The sequence below is a fragment of the Rutidosis leptorrhynchoides genome, chromosome 7, assembly GCF_046630445.1.
Source record: "Rutidosis leptorrhynchoides isolate AG116_Rl617_1_P2 chromosome 7, CSIRO_AGI_Rlap_v1, whole genome shotgun sequence".
Lineage (NCBI taxonomy): Eukaryota > Viridiplantae > Streptophyta > Magnoliopsida > Asterales > Asteraceae > Rutidosis > Rutidosis leptorrhynchoides.
The window spans coordinates 344,608,545-344,628,559 of record NC_092339.1 but is presented as its reverse complement, the minus strand read 5'-3'; the positions used below and the strand labels follow the sequence as shown (position 1 = coordinate 344,628,559).

Sequence of the window (20,015 nt, the reverse complement as noted above, 5' to 3'; positions counted from 1 at the left end):
ATCCCGCAATTTGATTTAGCTAGGTAGTCAATAAATGACAATTGCAATCCATTTGCAACTTCTAGAGTATGGGATCATGCAATCCTTTTGCATGGCATATTTATCCCATCAACGCCTATTTGTTCCTCATGCTTCGGTGACCCTAAGTTCATGATTCCCAAATCAAGTCGTCCTACTTGTATAGACTTGTAAATTTAACATACAAGTGGTTAGGTGACCTTTATCCCACAAGCATGTGAAATTTACCTTAATCATATTAGTTTGCTCATAACGGTTAGGTGACCTTTATCCCATCATGAGTTCCCTAATACTTTTAAGTGTCACACAATAGGATGGCGTTAAACTTGTTTACCTTGTTTGTAAAAGGGATTTTAAGTTTTCGTTTATTCTAGTTTGAGAAAACTTTTATGCCATACACCAACATGCATTTAGTGTATGGTACTTATGAAAAACCATTTTCATGTCTTGTAATTAGCCAATTACTTGATATAAACCATTTTATATATATGTGATCCTTTTCTTGTTCTTAATAACCATTTATTAAGGTCTTTAGTTGCTTTCAATTTAACCAATTAAATTGTCATTTTGCATGTCATTAATATGTCTAATTTAACCAATTAAATTGTCGTTTTGCTTGTTGTTATCATGTAATTAATTGTATCAACCAAATATACAAACACAATAAACATACAAACAACCACACATGCAAAACAAGTTTGTTCACAATCTAGCCATTTTGGTGGACATTTGTTTAGCCGAAAACAAATGTCACCGGGTTAAGGTGTAATAATACAAAGTAGGAGATTACAATCTCCCACTTAACCTTGCATCCATATGCTCCTTGTGTTCTTCAAGTCTCCATCATCTTGTATCTTCATTTTTACAAAATATGTATCCTAATACATTTTATCTAGAAAATGAAAATACAACTTAATCTATTTTACATACCAAATATAAAATAAATTACATAGCCATATGAATGAATTATTACATGCCAAATGAATAATATTACAAGCCATGTGAATGAATAATATTACAAACCATATGAATCATACAATTCATTCAAACATTCAACCAAACACGAGGTTAAGGCATAGATTGTGAACTTCAACATGCAACCAAGTATGACCAAATTAGAGAGTCCAAAACCCACTTTTGAAGCCCTCTTGAATTCGGCCATTTCCTAATACCCACCCAAACCCATTTGTTTTTGCAATCTACATTCATGCATGTTAGTAGATTGCAAATATAGTGGGTTTTAAACAACAATTCGAAGCATATTTCAACAACCTGGGCTCTAGATACCATTGTTGGAATTTAACAAGTTCATATATCTTAAAACCTTTTAAGAATCATTATAAACGGAAGCGTGTAATTATCAATTTTAACTTGTTAATCTTTATACCATTTAAAGCCAAATCCCATCAAGGATCAAGTTGTGAAAATATATGCTTACAATTAACAAGAAAAGAAGTGATTCAATACCTCCTCAAAACCAAGTTTGAGGGCTGTTTTGAAGGCTTAAGATGATGATGAAGATGATAGAACAATACACCAAACCACCCTTGAGTTGGTTAAACCTTTATCACCTTGAAACCTAGCTTGAAACCCACTTTTCTGCCCTTGAGAAAACCGAACAGCAGCAGCAGTATTTGAGCTGAAATGTGTGATGAAAATGATGACTTAAAAGCTTCTAACTTGAAGCCTCAAGTGTGAAAATACCCCAAGCTTTTGATGTACCAACACCACCTTTGTTTGGTTAGGATTTAAGACACTTAAATGAGCAAGATTAGCAAGCAAAGCCCTCTTTTTTCTGCCTAAAACAGTTCGGCCAGCTCTATAGGAGAAGGCAGAATTTTTTTTGCTATCTTGAAGTATATTGCATGCCTTTCTTGAGTCAATCACTTGGTATATTAAAGACCAACATGCACCTTAACAATTGTGATCTTAAAAGCAACAAAACAAGGCATGGGATGTCTCCTAGGAGTCCCAAAATCTGCCCACTTTAAATATATAATAAGATTTATAAAACTTGTTATAAGTTATATAAAACTTGTTATAAATATAATGCATTTGTTAAGTTACTTGTATTTTATAAATCATTTTATAAAATATAACACAACATAATTATTTAAACCTATAAATAATTAAATATAAATTATCCAAATAATTTATCCCAAGTGATAATATTTTAGAAAACCGATTTTCTAAAATCCAAGTGTCGCGTATTTATTTAATGAACCAATCGTTAAGATCAAATACGTTTAAGGTGTCGGTAAGCTTGTTATTGGGTATGACCCGACTTGGATCATAACATACTAGCCACATTAATTTAATATGTCGCTCGGGCATACGAAATATCTTCAGATTGTACTTGGCTAAGGGAGGATACTGTTTCACTAAGTAATCTATGTGCTTATGCTCTATAACAGACTCTACGCTATCTACATACGTCTCGTTAGCTTTAGTCATTTTCTAGGAGTAATCGGATGAATACTAACCTTTAAATGGTGGCCGGAATGTTCGATTTTTGATCGGAATTCAAATTGGCAGCGTAACGAGGAAGCTTGAAGCAGGAAAGTGGAAATGAGCTGCAAAATGGGGTATTTATAGGGCAGATTGGATGGAGTGGTGTGATCGTGGCTGTACACGTGTTACGCAATCGACGGCCAGCACTTTATTTATGCGCGTGGATGCCAGTTGGGTATGATTACATGTACGCGCGTGGTTGGCACGCGCCTGACACACTGCCACTTTATGTCATGTCCGCCGAACGGGCTTCTGCGATTGTGACAGGCATTTAATGGCATCGAGGCGCACGCGAAATATTAAATGCTAGCCGTTTTCTTGTTTTTTCTTTCGCTTAATAGTTTGATATCATACGCCTCGCGCCATATAACATCAAACTGGGGGGACATAATGATACCGCAACCCGCAGGCGCACCGCAAATGTATGCGGACAATCACTATTGTGCGTATGCGTGTTCTTGTGTGCGGTATGCGGCGTGCGTATGCCTTTGTTCCCGGTACGGCGGTTGCTTAGCTGTCAAGTAAATATCTTTTCCATAATTATATCCGTGATTCGGGGGAGTCAGTTATGGATGAGATTATCATGATCTGGGACGGTTCTAGAATTAGGGTTTGCCTATAAATACAAACCCTAATCATCGTTTACCGGACACAGCACATTACGTAACCATCGCATACGATATACATTACGTAAAACAACATCATTCAGCATCTTTTCAAGGTTAACAGGTTAGTCTTTTGTAAGCTAGTACCTACGACCTTATTTGGGGCCTCTTGGTCAACGACCGTTATCGGAGGAGGACTTAATCACTTGGCCACCCCGCCGACATCATCATGTCGGCCAGGGTTATTCACGGTAGCCGGACCGGAGAGCCACGTTCTAAGATCCTTAAACTCCTCTTTACGTATTGACCAGGCATATTAAACCCCACGGTTAAAATATGCATGATCAATTGGTGTTTTAAAGAAGATAGGAAGATGAAAGTTAATTGGGTAGGAGAAAGAATTTAGATGGATGTTGAACTCTTGAAGATGAAAGAGATATGTGAGAGTAGGTAGAACTGAGAGGATGGCATCATAAACTAATTTGCCCGTTTTAACTTTTAACACCACAAAGTGATTCTTTCTTTATTTTCTTAATCAACCAATAAATCAATATTAGAATTAATTATGTATATAGTAATATAATAATACTAGTAAATATAATGTAACAAGTGAACGTAATTATTATTTTTTAACTCAACAATTTTTATTTTTAAGATAAAGATTGTAACATTATAATAATTCAGAATTTTAAATTGTATTTGGCAGACATAAAAACAAACAGTCTTTAAATGTTAACTAACAGACTTTCAGACCACATCTTCTCTACAGATGTGGTTCGCAGATCTTCAGACAAAAACATCTTAAAAAACAAACAGCACCTTCGTGAATTTATAAAATTTATCTTGCTTTTAAAAAAAAAAAAAAAATTAAAAGTAAAATAAATGTTAAAACTTGTGTTGTAGAGTTGCTCGTATAAAAAACTGATGTTTATGTAAATTAGAAACGGATAAAAAAAAATAAAGAAAAGAAATGGATGGATTTGATGTGTTGTACCGTGTGAGACCCACAACTTTTTTACTGTCATTTTTCGCATGGTTCGATGAGAAAATCCCGGTTTAAATGGTAGGACTCTTATTTTAAGTTGACAAAATTTCATTCCTCGTCCCTGAACTTTACATCAACTTTGAGTCCTCGTCCTTTTTCTTTTTTTTGTGCATCCTCGTCCCTAATGTATCACAATTGTACATCCCTCGTCCTCCCGTCTACTTTCTGTCAAATTCAGCCGTTAGTTCAGTCATGTGCCAAGCATGTGAGGGTACTTTAGTCTTTTTATATTATTTTCTTTTCTTTATTATTTAATTTATTTTTTCACCCTCATGCTTATCATCTCATATTAATCTTATCATCTCATATTAATCATCCCCAAATTAAAAACCCTAATTTTATACTTCCACCAAATCTATCTTCAACCCCATCACCGCCACCATCTTCAACCACCACCACAAATCTCTTTCATTATTATCTATCGATTCTGAACAAATTATTATCAGAAAATATCTACATCGAAGTTCAAAATCATCAATTGAATCATCAGTAAACTCTCTGTCACTGAAGGATATAATTTCTTCACTCGGTACAGATCATTGTTGGGGATGGCTTTGTGATATACGCAATCAGGGAGCTGATTCTCTTATCCAGGTACAGTAGTAGTTAATGTTGTGCAATTATAGCTGAAGATGATGATTACGAAGGGTACAATTATAGCTTAAGTGGCAAACTGTCTGTTGTTCGTATTGTGTTTCTCAACAGATTTATTCAAGAGGTTAGTTTGGACCTTTCCTATCCTTTCACTTGAATGAGTAAGCTCGGTATCTTCTCTATTATTGTTGAAGGATCTTTTTTTTTTTGGGATTTTAGTTTTTATATCACATTGATGGTAGTTGGAGTTGGTTAATCATTTAATGGATAGATTCTTATATTTTTGTTTTAGTCAAGGACTAAATGCTTATTTTTTTTTTTTTTTTTTTTATCATTTTTGAAACAATGTTGCAGCTCTCTGCCTATTTTGTGGCATTGGTAGCTCCCAATACAGAAGAGGCGATCAAGTTTGTTGATAAAGTTGGTGGGTTTGAATGGCTAATTCAGAAGTATGAGATGGATGGATCTGTTGCAATTAAGTTGGACCTCTCATTAGAGACTCCAATAATATTAATTCCACGGAATTCTCCAGCGGCCACTATTTGATGGTGATTTTGGTTGTAATTATATTTTTTTCATTTATGTGTTTAAGATTTAATGGTGGTGTATTGGGTTTCATTTAATTTGGGTTCTTGTTTTTATTAAAAGAGATTAAAATGGTAAAGAAAAATGTAAATTGATGAAAATACCCTCACATGCTTAGCACATGACTGACCTAACGGCTGAATTTGACAGAAAGTAAACGGGAGGATGAGGGATGTACAATTTTGATACATTATGGACGAGGGATGCACAAAAAAAAGAAAAAGGACGAGGACTCAAAATTGATGTAAAGTTCAGAGACGAGTAATGAAATTTTGTCTTTTAAGTTTCATGTTCTCTTGTATAACATCTCAACCACTCCTTTTTTTTTTTTTTTTTGCTTTCGATCACTGTACGTCTATCTTCATTTTTTTTTTAATTTTATTTCTCATCAAAACTGCAAGAAAAAAAAAGTCATAAAATTGTGGTTATTTGCCGTTGAATTGAAGATTCCTACTTAATCTAAACCACAGCGGTTCTACGCTTCTTCTAATGTTTTCATCTTATTTATACATATCTCTGTATATTTATCACAGCCACATCATTTTTTCTTTTATCTTTCTTTAGCCACAACATAATAATTTTATTTTCTTCTCCTTTATCCTATATATTGCATAAAAAATAATCGGCGTGGAGCTGAGCCGCCTAGCTTGACTAGGTTCCAAACCCCAAAAAAAAGAGGAATATATATATATATTAAAAAAAAAAAAACTCTCTTGTTTTGCAGCGTTGAAGAAGATTGTATCGGCGATAAAAGTTCAAAGCCCAAGTCCTGCTCAATCCTTAGGCAAGCAAGTCACGACGTAAAAAAAAAAACGTTACGGAAAAGGAAACACAGTCAAGCAATGCAACCAATCAGCGATATCAATCATCAATTCGATACAACAAATTAAAGAGAAAATTGTATTTTTATTTATTTTTTAGGGTTTAATTGTATAAGAGAATCATCATCATCCTCGTAGACATCAAGGCAGTTTCTTTCGAATACGTTAACAACATTCGTATTTATTTGCACATTTATAAGTTTTGGAACCTCTTTAAAACGTTGTTGTTTTGAGTGTTAGTTACCCTCCTCTTCCTTACCTCTTCCTCCTCCAAATCCTCAATATCAACAATGAGATGAATTAGATGACCGTCCTCAATATCAACAATCAACAATGAGATGAATTAGATGACCGTTAATGGACCGTTAAATGTTTCGTTTTTAATTATAAGGAGTATTTTCTTTGTCACGGTGGTTTAAATCTAACTCACTTGTATTTGGCTATTGTAGTGAAAGGTGACTCAATGGGTGTAATTGTTTGATTATGGTTTAGTGATGAGTTTTAATTTTGTTGTGTTTGATTTGTTGCTGGTTGTTCAACATCGTACATTTCATAGGGGTTATTCCCACTACTATGAGTACTAAGTTTATTACTAGTGTATTAGAGTAGACTTTAACTTTCTCATCAACATAAATTTTAATATACCCGGTTCGAACCCTGGCTATGCCAAATAGTTCGAAAAAAGATTATGACAAGAGGGTGCGCATAATGCGCAATTCAACCGGTACCAGATCTTGTGCTCGGAGGGCCTGATTAGCCGAAGTTTAACCTCTATGAGGGAGCCAATGTGCTCGTTTATAGAAAGTTTTCTCCAAATTCAAAAGAAAAAAAAAAACATCAAAAACATACTTATATGCCTTGTATTTCATGCAATGTGATAATTAGTGGTAGGTTAAACTTCTTGAACGTTTTTAATATTTACTAGTCCGGATCCGGCCCGCGCAATGCGGCGGGGACTTTCGGCCTGCGTATTGATGTTTAACGTAGCTTTATGTATTTACAGAAGGGAAAACGGCCATGTGTTAAGTGTCGTCGTAGATGTCGTTGTGTTTAGCGTTTATGGAAAAGTGTCCGTCTCGAACGTAGTTAGTTTCGTTTTGTTCATAAAATTATTTCGAGTCTAACGGTGCCGTCGAAAAAATTTAACTCGCGGCGAGTAGGAAGATACGGGGTGTCGTGTTTAGCGTTTTTTAAAAAGTGTCCGTTTCGAATGTAGTTAGTTTCGTATTGTTCATAAAATATTTCGAGTCTAACGGTGCTATCGAAAAAATTTAACTCGCGGCGAGCAGGAAGATACGTGTTGTCGTTGTGTTTAGCGTTTTTTAAAAAGTGTAGCGTAGTTAGTATCATTTTGCTCATAAAAAGTTTTCGAGTTAACGGTGTGGTTGGTAACCTTTAACTCGCGACGATGAGGAAGATATGAACTGCCGAATTGTTTGGGTGAAAGTTATTTAATAGAATAACGATTTTACAGTTTTTACCCCTGATAAATTGAAGATTGTAAGATAGTTGAGGGGCTGGTTTGTAAATTGGGGTTGGGTGTCGTTTTGGTCTGATGAAACGACCAAGGACTCCACGTCCTTTAGCATATTACAAATTTTCGAGTTGTTGATTATATAGGAGAAACTGGGGTTTTATTAGGGGTTTTATAACACCAGATATGCAACTACATAGGAACGTCGTTAATGTATTCGAAAGAAACTCCATAATATGAATAACCAATTTATCATTACAAAAATTCATTATAATACGAAACTGTATATAAACACAGAGGCGAAGCCAGTATTTTCAGATGGAGGTGGCTTAGGATGATTAAAAAAACTAACAAGCCATAACATTATATTTGATATTTGAGATTTGAGAGAGTCTTACAATTATTTGTGCATAATAAAACAAATAAAACTTGAGTTTCGATTAGACTTTGGGGATGCTAAGCACCCCTCAGTCCCCTCCTCCTCCGCCCCTGTATAAACAGATTATTAAGATAGTACCCATACAAAGAGTGTAATCTCTATGCTGAAAACTGATTTTTTTGGGAAAAGGGTTTTACAAAAAATGTACGAATGTATAAAACTATAAAAGATAACAACGTTCTAGTAATGATCAAACGTCACACTTCTAAAACATCTACTGTATGTATCTTATACTACAACATACGAGTATATCACAATACCTTAATTGTGATTTTAATTAACGAAACAAATTATCCGCAATATTTTACATACAATTTACAAAATCTTAATTATACAGTAGTATAAACTGACTACATAACACAAATATTTACTCAACAAATATCAATCAATAAAAAATATTTATAAACCCAAACGATGATCAGAATACAACAGTGAGCTAAGTAATCAGAATTGAACCCTAATTTTTAATACTGAAGAACAAGACGTCTGGAACATAAGGTACAATAATACTTGCGTTTAGTCTTGTAATACAGAGGAAGAAAACAGAGTCTCCATTGACTTTCAATATCCATTTCTTTTATCATCCCACCGCAGTACGGACATGATCCCGGCGCTTGTTTTTGTCCCACGATCATTTCATCTTCATCACACACAAATACTAAACACATAATTTCTTCTAATTTATTTTCAATTGTAATAAATTAAATTAAATTTTGTAATCAATAATCAATAGTTTCCGCAAAAGAAGTTAGTTACTACTAACGTATGGTGATGTGCTTGAAATTTATAGAGAAGGATCAAGTGTCGAGAATGTTCTAATTGGAAGTGAGATTTTAATGGAGTTGTTACGTGTGGTGATATTTTAAACGATAGTCTAGAATCTAGAATATTTCAGGTGGTAATCAAAATGTGTTGTACGTTGTTTATATAGAGTTGTATTGTATTTTTGTTTGGCGTGTTAATAATGCGTCGCGTGAAACCAACGCTTGACACGTCATACGGCATATCCAAATTGCCTCATTATAAACCGTTAAAACAATAGTACAAACACAAGTATAGGTCGACGTAGAAGATACCGGATCGAGATCATGTCCTCTCGGTTTGAGTTTGTGATACGTAGTCTTCTCCGAGTCGGCGGAGGGGAGTTTCTCGGAGGGCGAGGCGGACTTTCATGGCAGGTCGGCCTTTCTCGAAATACGAGACACTCATATCTGGTTAAAATAGATTTTTTTTATCACAACGACAAACACACACATTCATTTTTGTCCATCACGGGACCCGAACTCATACCTTTGTTGTCGGTGAAACTTCTTGATGTCATTGGACAAGAAGCCGGCCCCCTGATTTAGTGAAGTAATAAAGTAGTTGGTTGTTATTTTATATTGATTAATTAAATTATATCCGACACAACTAGATTTAAAAATATTTTAACGAACACATATTAACCAACTTTCTGCGACCATTTCCGTGTAGTCTCAGGTATCCATGGTCATTATGGGTTTTCTTAATTGTCGGACACCGCGGTCAGCTTTTTTCTCATTTCTACCGAGCTAGTTTTGGCCACCAAACTCGTTCTTAGGGGGTGCTCTTAGTGGCGGTTTGGGATTGTATGCATGTGTGACTATTTAGGGTGATTCCTACCGGATTCTTTGATGCGACTCTTGGATGGTGCGGTTGATGGGTGCTATTGGGTTGTGTTTCTACGCTTCTGGGAGATGGGGGTTATTTTTTGGGGCGCGAGTTTCTTTCGGGTGATTTGGGGGTTCAGCTATTGTTTGTATGTTAGTTCTCTTTAATTTACTCAGCGCTAGGTTCTATGTTTTAATCATTGATTAGTGCACTGTATTGCTAGTAGATCATGAGATCTAGTCACACAAGTTTATGTGCGAGTCTAGTGTAAAACTTCATTTGAATTTGAATCCACATAATTTTATTATTTATATAATAATATAAATATATACGTGGGAAAAAAAATCAACCAACTTTCTGAACTAAGTAAAAACTCTTGTCCACAAAATAAATTAATTTTGTTATGAAAATCAAAAGTCATGTAAAGTGGCCGACAATATATTTGACTATATCTTGTGATATTTACATATTGAAAATGAGGAGCATTATACAGTAAGTTATATACTATATATATGCATCAATCAAATGCAATTGTAAATGAAGTACAATTTTCCCAAATATATTTTACTTCCTCTCTATTTTCTCTCTGCATTACATCAATAGAAATCTATAGGCCACTAAAGGTAGTTATAAACCTACTGAATTATAACACGTTATCAGCACGAAGTGCTCCGTATAATCAAGGTTTATCTAAGCAAGCACAAGTCACTAATCAAGGTAAGAAATTCTTTAACGATATCTTCTATTATTTATTAGTAAGGTAAATATTGTTATCATCATAAGTAAAATTATATTTCTGTAATCTAACTTTTATTAACTTCACTAACATTTATATTTATGTTATTTAAGTTATATGTGGTCGGTTATACCGCCTGAATTATATTTCTGTAATCTAACTTTTATTAACTTCACTAACATTTATATTTATGTTATTTAAGTTATATATGGTCGGTTATACCGCCTAAATTATATTTATGTAATCTAACTCTTATTAACTTCACTAACATTTATATTTATGTTATCTAACATTTATGATTACTTATGCAATTAATCATTATTTATTTCATGCATACTAATGTTTATTCTTAAATTTATTATTTATGCATAATATGTTTACTCTCTTAATCTTCGTATTTATACTAAACGTATTTATACTAAATGTATTTATAGTAATCATATTTATACTAATAAAATTCTTTTATTAAAATTATTATTAATACAACGAGTACATAACAGTCGTTAACATCAACTAACGACGTTACAACGGTCATATATACATAACGGTTGTTAACGTCAACTGACGACGTTACAACGACTATATTTTTCAAATATAAAATAAACATCTCCGTTTTCACATTTTCACAAATCAATCTTCATTTTCTCAGATTACCACTCACAAAAAGTTTTTGTAAAGATGATTCACACAAGGATGATTTTTCCTATTGTATTGGTCATACTAACTATCATCATTGTTGCTAATATACCACCGGGTGAACCTATATTCTATCCTGCTCTTGTGGTTTTATCATTTGTAATCATGCCATTATTCTGTTATTTGCTACTTATGAATTTAAAATGATTCTAATTTCATTTTATTATTTGTCTATGAATAGAAGTTGATTATGATTATGATTTATGTTGTTCATCTTTTGATAATAGAAAATGTCGAATTTGAAAAGGCTTAAATTTGCTCCTTTAGAATCAAGTGGGAACAACTACTTAATATGAGTTATGAATGTAGAAAAACATCTCGAATCAATCGGTATTTTAGAAACCCTAAATGAAAATAACAAATATTCTGAACAAGAGAAAGCAATAGCAAGTATTTTTCTTAGCAAACATATTGACGAGTCCTTAGAATCTACATATTATATGATCGAAGATCCAAGTGTATTATGGAAAATACTCAAAGATAGATACGATATTAATTATCAAGAAATAACGGTGATCCATGAAAGAATAAAATTGAAGATGTTAGTAGACGCTCTTATAAGAATCCCGGAGATTCTTATTAATGATCTGGTAACGTGGATCATCAGTCTAGTATTTCTTGAATACATGAACATCTTGTTTAGCTCTACAAATAAGTCCCAAAATAAAAGAAAACGAGAGTGAATATGTTGAAAAATCTTGATTAAATAAACCCTGAGCTACCTTGAGACTTGAATGGTTTGAATTTTCTAAGATGCCTAGTTTGTTATGTATCACTCATAAATAAATGGTTTTATACCATAACGCATATGTTTTATTAAGTGTTATCTTTTATGTACTTCAGATTGTAGCTTGTTTGCAGGTAATATAATTTGATTATCTTGCTGAAATATAACTCATTATTTGCTTATCTTATTTGAAGTTTTTAATATGAATCCTGCTGAAATACAACATCAGTTAAATGGAAAGACCTATGTATTGCAAATAGTGGTAACATACACACTATGATCAAATCTAAGAAATATTTCATTGATTTAAATAAAATAAAGGAATTATAAATACTATATCAAGTCTTGCAAACTTGATATAAGGAACGGAAAAGGCAAAAATTCATATTACCAAATGGTACGAATTTTCTGATAAACAATGCTTTGTTTTCTCCCAAATCAAAGAGAAATTTGTTAAGTTTCTCTGATATATGTCATAATGGATATGATTATCAGTCAATGATAACCGGAAATGAGAAATACCTATGTAGCACCGAAAAGCGCGTATGATTAAAAGCGCGTATGATGAAAAGCGCATATGATGAAAAGCGCATATGATGAAAAGCGCAGTGCATATGATTAAAAGCGCATATGATGAAAAGCGCAGTGCATATGATTAAAAGCGCATATGATGAAAAGCGCAGCGCATATGATTAAAAGCGCATATGATTAAAAGCACAGCGCATATGATGAAAAGCACAGCGCATATGATTAAAAGCGCATATGATTAAAAGCGCAGCGCATATGATTAAAAGCGCATATGGTGATTAATGAAAAAGCACATATGGTGATTAATGAAAAGCACATATGGTGATTAATGAAAAGAATATTGAGAAAGAATCACCAATGTTTCTTGAAAGAATTCAAGGTTATATATTTGGACCAATTCATCCATCATGTGGACCATTTTGATATTTCATGGTTCTAATAGACGTATCTAGCGGATGGTCTCATGTTTGTGTGTTATCAAGCCGTAATATGGCATTTACAAAGTTTCTTGCACAAATTATTAAATTGAGAACACATTATTCTGATTACACCATTAAAAGGATGAGACTTGATAATGCTGGTGAGTTAACATCTCAAGCATTTAATGATTATTATATGTCTACAGGGATTGTTGTTGAACATCCAGTTGCTCATGTGCATACACAAAATTGGTTTAGCTGAATCAATAGATAAACGCTTGCAGCTAATAACTAGACAATTGGTAATGAGTACAAAACTCTCAATATTTATATGGGGACATGTAAATTTACATGATGCTACATTAATTCGCATTAAACCAAGTGCAAGTCATAAATATTCTCCGTTACCAACTTAATTTTGGTCGAGAGCCAAATATTTTCCATCTTAGAACATTTGGTTGTGGAGTGTATTTTTAATTGCACCACCATAACAAATGGTTCCTCAAAGAAGGATTGAAATATATGTTGGATATGAAATATTTTCAATCATAAGATACATTGAACCCATGACGGGTGATGTTTTTACAGCACGTTTTGCTGATTGTCATTTAAAAAAAATAAAAAATATTCCCTATATTAGGGGGAGAAATGAAAAATAAAGAAAAAGATGTTTCATGATGTGAACATCAATTAAGGTATATAGAACTCGCACAAAAGAATGCGAAACGAAAGTTCAAAAAATAATGCATATGCAAGAACTTGCAAATTAATTACTTTATGCATTTAAAGATACAAAAAGAGTGACTAAATCATATATAATAGTAGGAAATGCTCCAGCTCGAATTAAAATTCCAAAAGCTGGCAATAATGTCACTCATGAGTCTTTGCCACGTCTGAAACGTGGAAGACCAATTGATTCCAAAGATAAAAATCCTCGAAAAGGAAAATCAGCTGATAATGAAGTAAAAGAAAGTGTTCAAGAAGAACCACAAATCAATATTCCTTCTGCAGAGGATATTGATAAATTTAAATACATAAATTGCGATAAATTATGCAATATTATGGAACCGAAATGAAATGAAAAATATTGATGAGTTATTTTCATATAATGACATCATGAATAAAGATGATGATCTGGAACCAAAATCTGTCATTGAATATCAAAATAGACATGATTGAGCTCAATGGAAAGGAGCAATACGAGCTAAATTAGAATCGCTCAATAAAAGAAAAGTTTTTGGATCAATCGTTATCAATTTTAAAGATGTGAAACGTATGAGATAAAAAATGAATTTTTATCCGGAAAAGAAATGAGAAAAAATGAAGTTACAAGATAAAGCTAGACTTGTAACTCAAGATTTCTCTCAAAGACCATGAATGGTTTATGAGGAAAACTTATTCTCCTGTTATGGATGCAATTACTTTTAGATACTTAATCAGCTTAACAGTTTCTAAAAAATTTAGATATGCATCTCATGGATGTTATTACAACTTATTTAAATGAATCACTTGATAGTGATATACATAAATATCCATGAAGGGTTTAAGGTATCAGAAACATCTAATGCAAAACCCAAAGAAATGTATTCCATTGAATCACAAAGATTTTTATATGGGTTGATACAATAGTATAACTGATTAAATGATTATTTGATAATAAAAAGGGTATACAAATAATCTTATTTGAACATGTGTATTCATTAAGAAAACAACATCTGGATATGTGATCATAGCCATTTATGTCGATGATCTTAACATCATAGGTATAAATAAAGAGATCCATGAAGCCATTCAACTTCTAAAGAAAGAATTTGAAATGAAAGATCTCGAAAAAACCAAGTATTGCCTTGGTTTGCAGATTGAGCATATGCCTAATGGTTTACTTGTACATCAAACAACTTATACGGAAAAGATTTTAAAACGTTTCAATATGGACAAGGCAAAACCATTAAGTACTCCTATGGTTGTTAGATCATTTAATGTTGACACTGATCCATTTCGTCCCTGTGAAGATCATGAAGATATCCTGGGACCAGAAGTATCATATCTTAGTGCAATTGGAGCTCTTATGTATCTTACAAATTGTACAAGACCTGACATTTCTTTTGCAGTTAATTTGTTGGCAAGGTTCAGCTCAACTCCTACCAAAAGACACTGGAATGGGATCAAACATATATTTCGATACCTTCGAGGAACTACTGATTTAGGATTATTTTATTCTAACGAATCAAAACAAGTTTGGTTGGTTATGCAGATGCAGGTTATTTATTTGATTCACATAAAGCTAAATCTCAAAATGGATATGTATTTCTAAATGGAGGTACCACAATATCATGGCGTTCTCAAAAACAAACACTTGTTGCAACATCATCAAATCATGACGAAGTGATTGCATTACATGAAGCTACTCGGGAATGTTATTGGTTGAGATCAATGACACAACTCATTACTGATTCTTGTGGACTGGAACGCGATAAAAGTTCAACAACTATCTATGAAGATAATGCAGCTTGCATAGCACAGATGAAAGAAGGGTATATCAAAAGTGACCGAACAAAACACATACCTCCTAGATTCTTCTCATACACTCAAGATCTCATTAAGAACAACCAGATTGAAATGAGATATTTTCAATCCAGTAAAAACTCTGCTGATCTTTTCACCAAAGCACTCCCAACTGCTATTTTCAGAACACACGTTCACAATATTAGAATGAGACATGTTCAAAAGATGTAAAAGATCAACGATGTCTACTTGAGGGGGAGTCAACTCTATGCTGCACTCTTTTTCCCTTAGCTAAAGTTTTTTTCCAATGAGTTTTCTTTAGCAAGGTTTTTAACGAGGCAATACTAGTTGTTCACATAAAATTGTCATCCAAGGGGGAGTGTTATGAAAATCAAAAGTCATGCAAAGTGGCTGACAATATATTTGACTATACCTTGTGATATTTACATATTGAAAATGAGGAGCATTGTACAGTAAGTTATATACTATATATATGCATCAAATGCAATTGTAAATGAAGTACAATTTTCCCAAATATATTTTACTTCCTCTCTATTTTCTCTCTGCATTACATCAATAGAAATCTATAGGCCACTAAAGGTAGTTATAAACCTACTGAATTATAACAAATTTGAATTTGTAACTTGTAATGCATTCATTTTTCATATAATCAAAATTTCACCATTTTCCGTTTTATAAAAATCTTTTAAAAACTCCATGTCTAATTTCCGATTTAATAAGTAAAAATATTCTCAAGAAGCCAAATCTTCTTCAAGTGATGCTATTAAAATACGTAAATGTCACATATCTAGAACCTATATAGACTGTTATAGTGTATACAAAAATAAGTCCATCAAATATTTCTATGTACATGTCAACCAAATATAAATAAAAAACATATTAAACAGCATATTTGAATTTGAATTATTCATTACAATTACAATGATCTTTTACAGTGTGTAGAACTACTACAACTACTACTATACTCAGGTTTCTATCGAGGAACTACATCCGTGATAGTTAGCTCATTGATTGAACATGTAGGACGACTACTACTTAAAGAGAAGTTCGAAACAAATATATAACGACCCTCATTTTTTCATTCTATATTTTTTCAAATTAAATGCCCAACAATATAATTAAACTTAATGATTAAACTATAATTAATAATTGTTAAGCGTTAAAAATTATAAAGCAATATTAATTAACTTTGTGTAATAAACGACAAGTTAATAAAAAGATAAAAATAATGAGCTTATTAATTTTTGTAAACAAAATAAATAACCTTAAACCTTGTACACTTAAATAATTAAACTTGAATAATTAAAGAACCATTTAAGCTAATCTAAAGTACAAGGACTAAAGTGAAAAAGTTCCAAACCATCCCATGTTACCCTAGCCGATTTTTAAAGGGGGTAAAATTACCCTTTTGCCCTCTAAAATTTCGGCCAAATCACCCCCCATCACCTCCTCATTTAACCTAACTTGTTCCCAAAGTAATTCCTAATTAAAACCTAATTCTAAAATTCTCCAATCCCTCCTATAAATAGAGACCTAGGCTAGAGCTAATCTTGTACCAAAACACATTCACAAGATCTTCAAGTTGTTCATCGTGTTCTTCGCGTTCTTCAAAGATCTTCAAGGTGTTCTTCGATCTTCAAGAGTTTTGATTTTCATCTTCAAGTGTTCATCAACTTTTTCTTGTTAATCTTCATTAATCTTCATCAAGGTAAAAACCCTAAATCCAAATCTTTTAAATCTTACTTTCAATGCATGTTTATGTTCATAATCATATGCATGTTCTTGATCTTATTCATAAACATATTGTGCATGTAAAAAAAATATATAAAAGTATACATATACATGCATACACACGAAAAAAAGAAGAAGAAAGGTTTAGATCTTGAAAACCCTAATGATTTACCTAGATTGTGTTTATGTTTAATAATGGTAACAAGATATATACATGCTATAAATAGATACACCATGCATAAGTAAAAAATAAAAATAAAATATATATATATATATATATATATATATATATATATATATATATATATATATATATATATATATATATATATATATATATATATATATATATATATACATATATATACATATATATATATATATATACATATATATATGTGCCGAAAATATAAAAAAAAAAGATTTTTGTTAAATCTTAAAAACCCTAAAGATTAGTTAGAGATTATGTTAGTGTTTAAAAAAGGAAACAAAATATTTATACATGTACCACATATATATAAATGGAAATAAAATAATATATACATATATATATATATATATATATATATATATATATATACACACACACACATATATACATATTAAATATTAAAACCCTAATTAAACCTAACCCTAATTTATTAAACCCTAATTTAATAAAACCCTAAAACATCAATTAAACCCTAATCATTTATTACTAAACCCTAATCATTAAATACTACTTTAATTAATTAAACCTAATTAATTAATAAACCCTAATACTACTTATACTATTATTTAACACTTATACACTTATATTATTACTAACACATATAAAATACTACTACTTATATTATATTATACGATTACGTTAGTCATTCACGATAACGTGCGATTACTCGAACATCGACGATGCTTAAGGCCTAGGGTGATCCTTGGTACCACTATGGGACGCTTGTGAATTATGAATGCCAAACTTAGATTTTGGTCAAGAAATCCTGGGCCAACCGGTAATAATTGGTTATTCTAGTGACTCGGTGGTGGCATAGATGTTTGGGTATGATGCACAATGTCAAACCCGACTATAGTAATCATACACTTAGTTATTTTTACACTTAATAGGTGGTAGACTTATTAAGGACAACTCACTAGTGTTCGACGCTAACTTACTAAAAGTAGAAACTGTGGAAACTTACTAAAAGTGGAAACTTACTAAGAATGGAAGCTTAGTAAAACGAACTATACTTAAAACACTTGCGTACTTAAACTTAAATTTGGACAAAACACTTAACTATTCTTAAATGTCCTTAGGTTGACTTTCTGCTCATTCATCCAAACTTTCTATTCCGAGGAATAACCATCTCTCTCCTACTTACTAAGGTGAATTCATAGCCACTCTTACTATTGTGCACAACTTATCTAACTTATTTGGGGTGAGACACATGCTACTTTTACTATTTACAATTTAGACACAAGTACCAACCGTTAAACTATGTTATACCCGGCTATGTCCGACTAAGTCCCTACAGTGATATTTTTAGTTGCTCGTTAAATGCATTCTTAATTATTGGGGGTAGGCCTATCGGGAGTAACGTCCCCGATACATTTGACCAAGTCATTGTATTACTTAATAATGAAACTAAACCAACAAGTATATACACAACTTGTCATTGGGGCAAACTTGAACGTTTAGTCTAAATATCACGAACTGGCATAACTTTTTGATCCCTGTGAGATCAACTTTACAAACTAAATCTTGTGGTCTAAAACAACGATCAAACTTATTTGTTAAACCTATGAACTTCACTCAACCTTTTTGGTTGACACTTTAGCATGTTTGTCTCAGGTGCCGATTGATCAAGCTTATTTACTTACTGCTTATGTGATGCTACTTGGACTTAGGATCAAGAAATATCGCATTTATTATTCTTGCATTTGAAACAATTACTTTATTGTAATTTACATGATTGTAATGACATACATTTTCCGCTGCGTACTCAATAAAGTTTGTTCTTATCATTTAGTATTGTTCTCGTATATTATAATATGTTGGTTTGTTTGATATTAATGTCACATTCACCCAGACCCTAATTGGGGGTGTGATAGATTGGTATCAGAGCATAACCAGGCTGTTATAGAGAACCAGGATTGCATCTTTATGTGTGCCTTACTTGCTAGCTAGGGTGCCTTAGCAATCTAGGAAGCTATAACCTTTCCTGCCTTAGACTTTAAAGCACTTAGGATTGCCTTATAATCTTAACAATTATGCTTTACTAAACTTGACTCAAATATCCTAATCAAAGTCTCTTTCCTAATGTTAGGATGTCAAGCTCAAGCGTTAATCAACCAAATAAAATGACTCTCTTCAAATGGCTCGCTTTAAACCTACCACTGAAGTAGGTGTTGGACACTTTTCAGCTTCGAGACGAGTCCAAAGCCCACCTTATGTTCTTGGTGGTCGTCCCTCACCAAACTATAGTCCGAATACTTTACCTAAGTCTCCCGACTACTACCCAACCCCAAGAATTGAAGACAAGGGGAAACGCCCTGCTGATTTTAATGAAGATGGCCCGTCTAAGAAAAGTGCTCGATCTCCTTCTTACGATCACCATAACGCCATGTGTGAAATCATGATTCTGCGAACAACTACCGAGAAGAACTTCGATGGTTTGCTTTGCCATGTGATAATGCTAAAAACGAACATATATTTCATAGCATTATCCCTCAAGAAAGACAAGATTTTAGTTGCAACTGTTCTATTTACAAGTGATATTCGTTTAAATAATAAAAGGTGAAGACAAAAGACAGATTTGACGAATTGAAGACGCAAACGACCAAAAAGCTCAAAAGTAAAAAGTACAATCAAAGTGGTTCAAATTATTGATGAGAAACGTCTCAAAATTACAAGAGTACAAGACGCAAAACGCAAAATACAAGATATTAAATTGTACG

At 32.6% G+C, this 20,015-nt stretch overlaps 1 protein-coding gene across 1 annotated transcript; it reads right to left on the bottom strand.

The window, feature by feature from the left end:
* Positions 1-8,349: 8,349 nt before the first annotated feature.
* Positions 8,350-8,978, bottom strand: LOC139858639 (uncharacterized). Its single transcript, XM_071847472.1, has one exon. It carries the CDS (start codon positions 8,758-8,760, stop codon positions 8,557-8,559), a length of 204 nt encoding a protein of 67 aa, XP_071703573.1. The 5' UTR covers positions 8,761-8,978; the 3' UTR covers positions 8,350-8,556.
* Between the last annotated feature and the right edge of the window lie 11,037 nt (positions 8,979-20,015).

Excerpts from the sequence above, each read along its gene's own strand:
- LOC139858639 (XM_071847472.1), bottom strand. The coding sequence starts at position 8,760 with ATGTGTTTAGTATTTGTGTGTGATGAAGATGAAATGATCGTGGGACAA.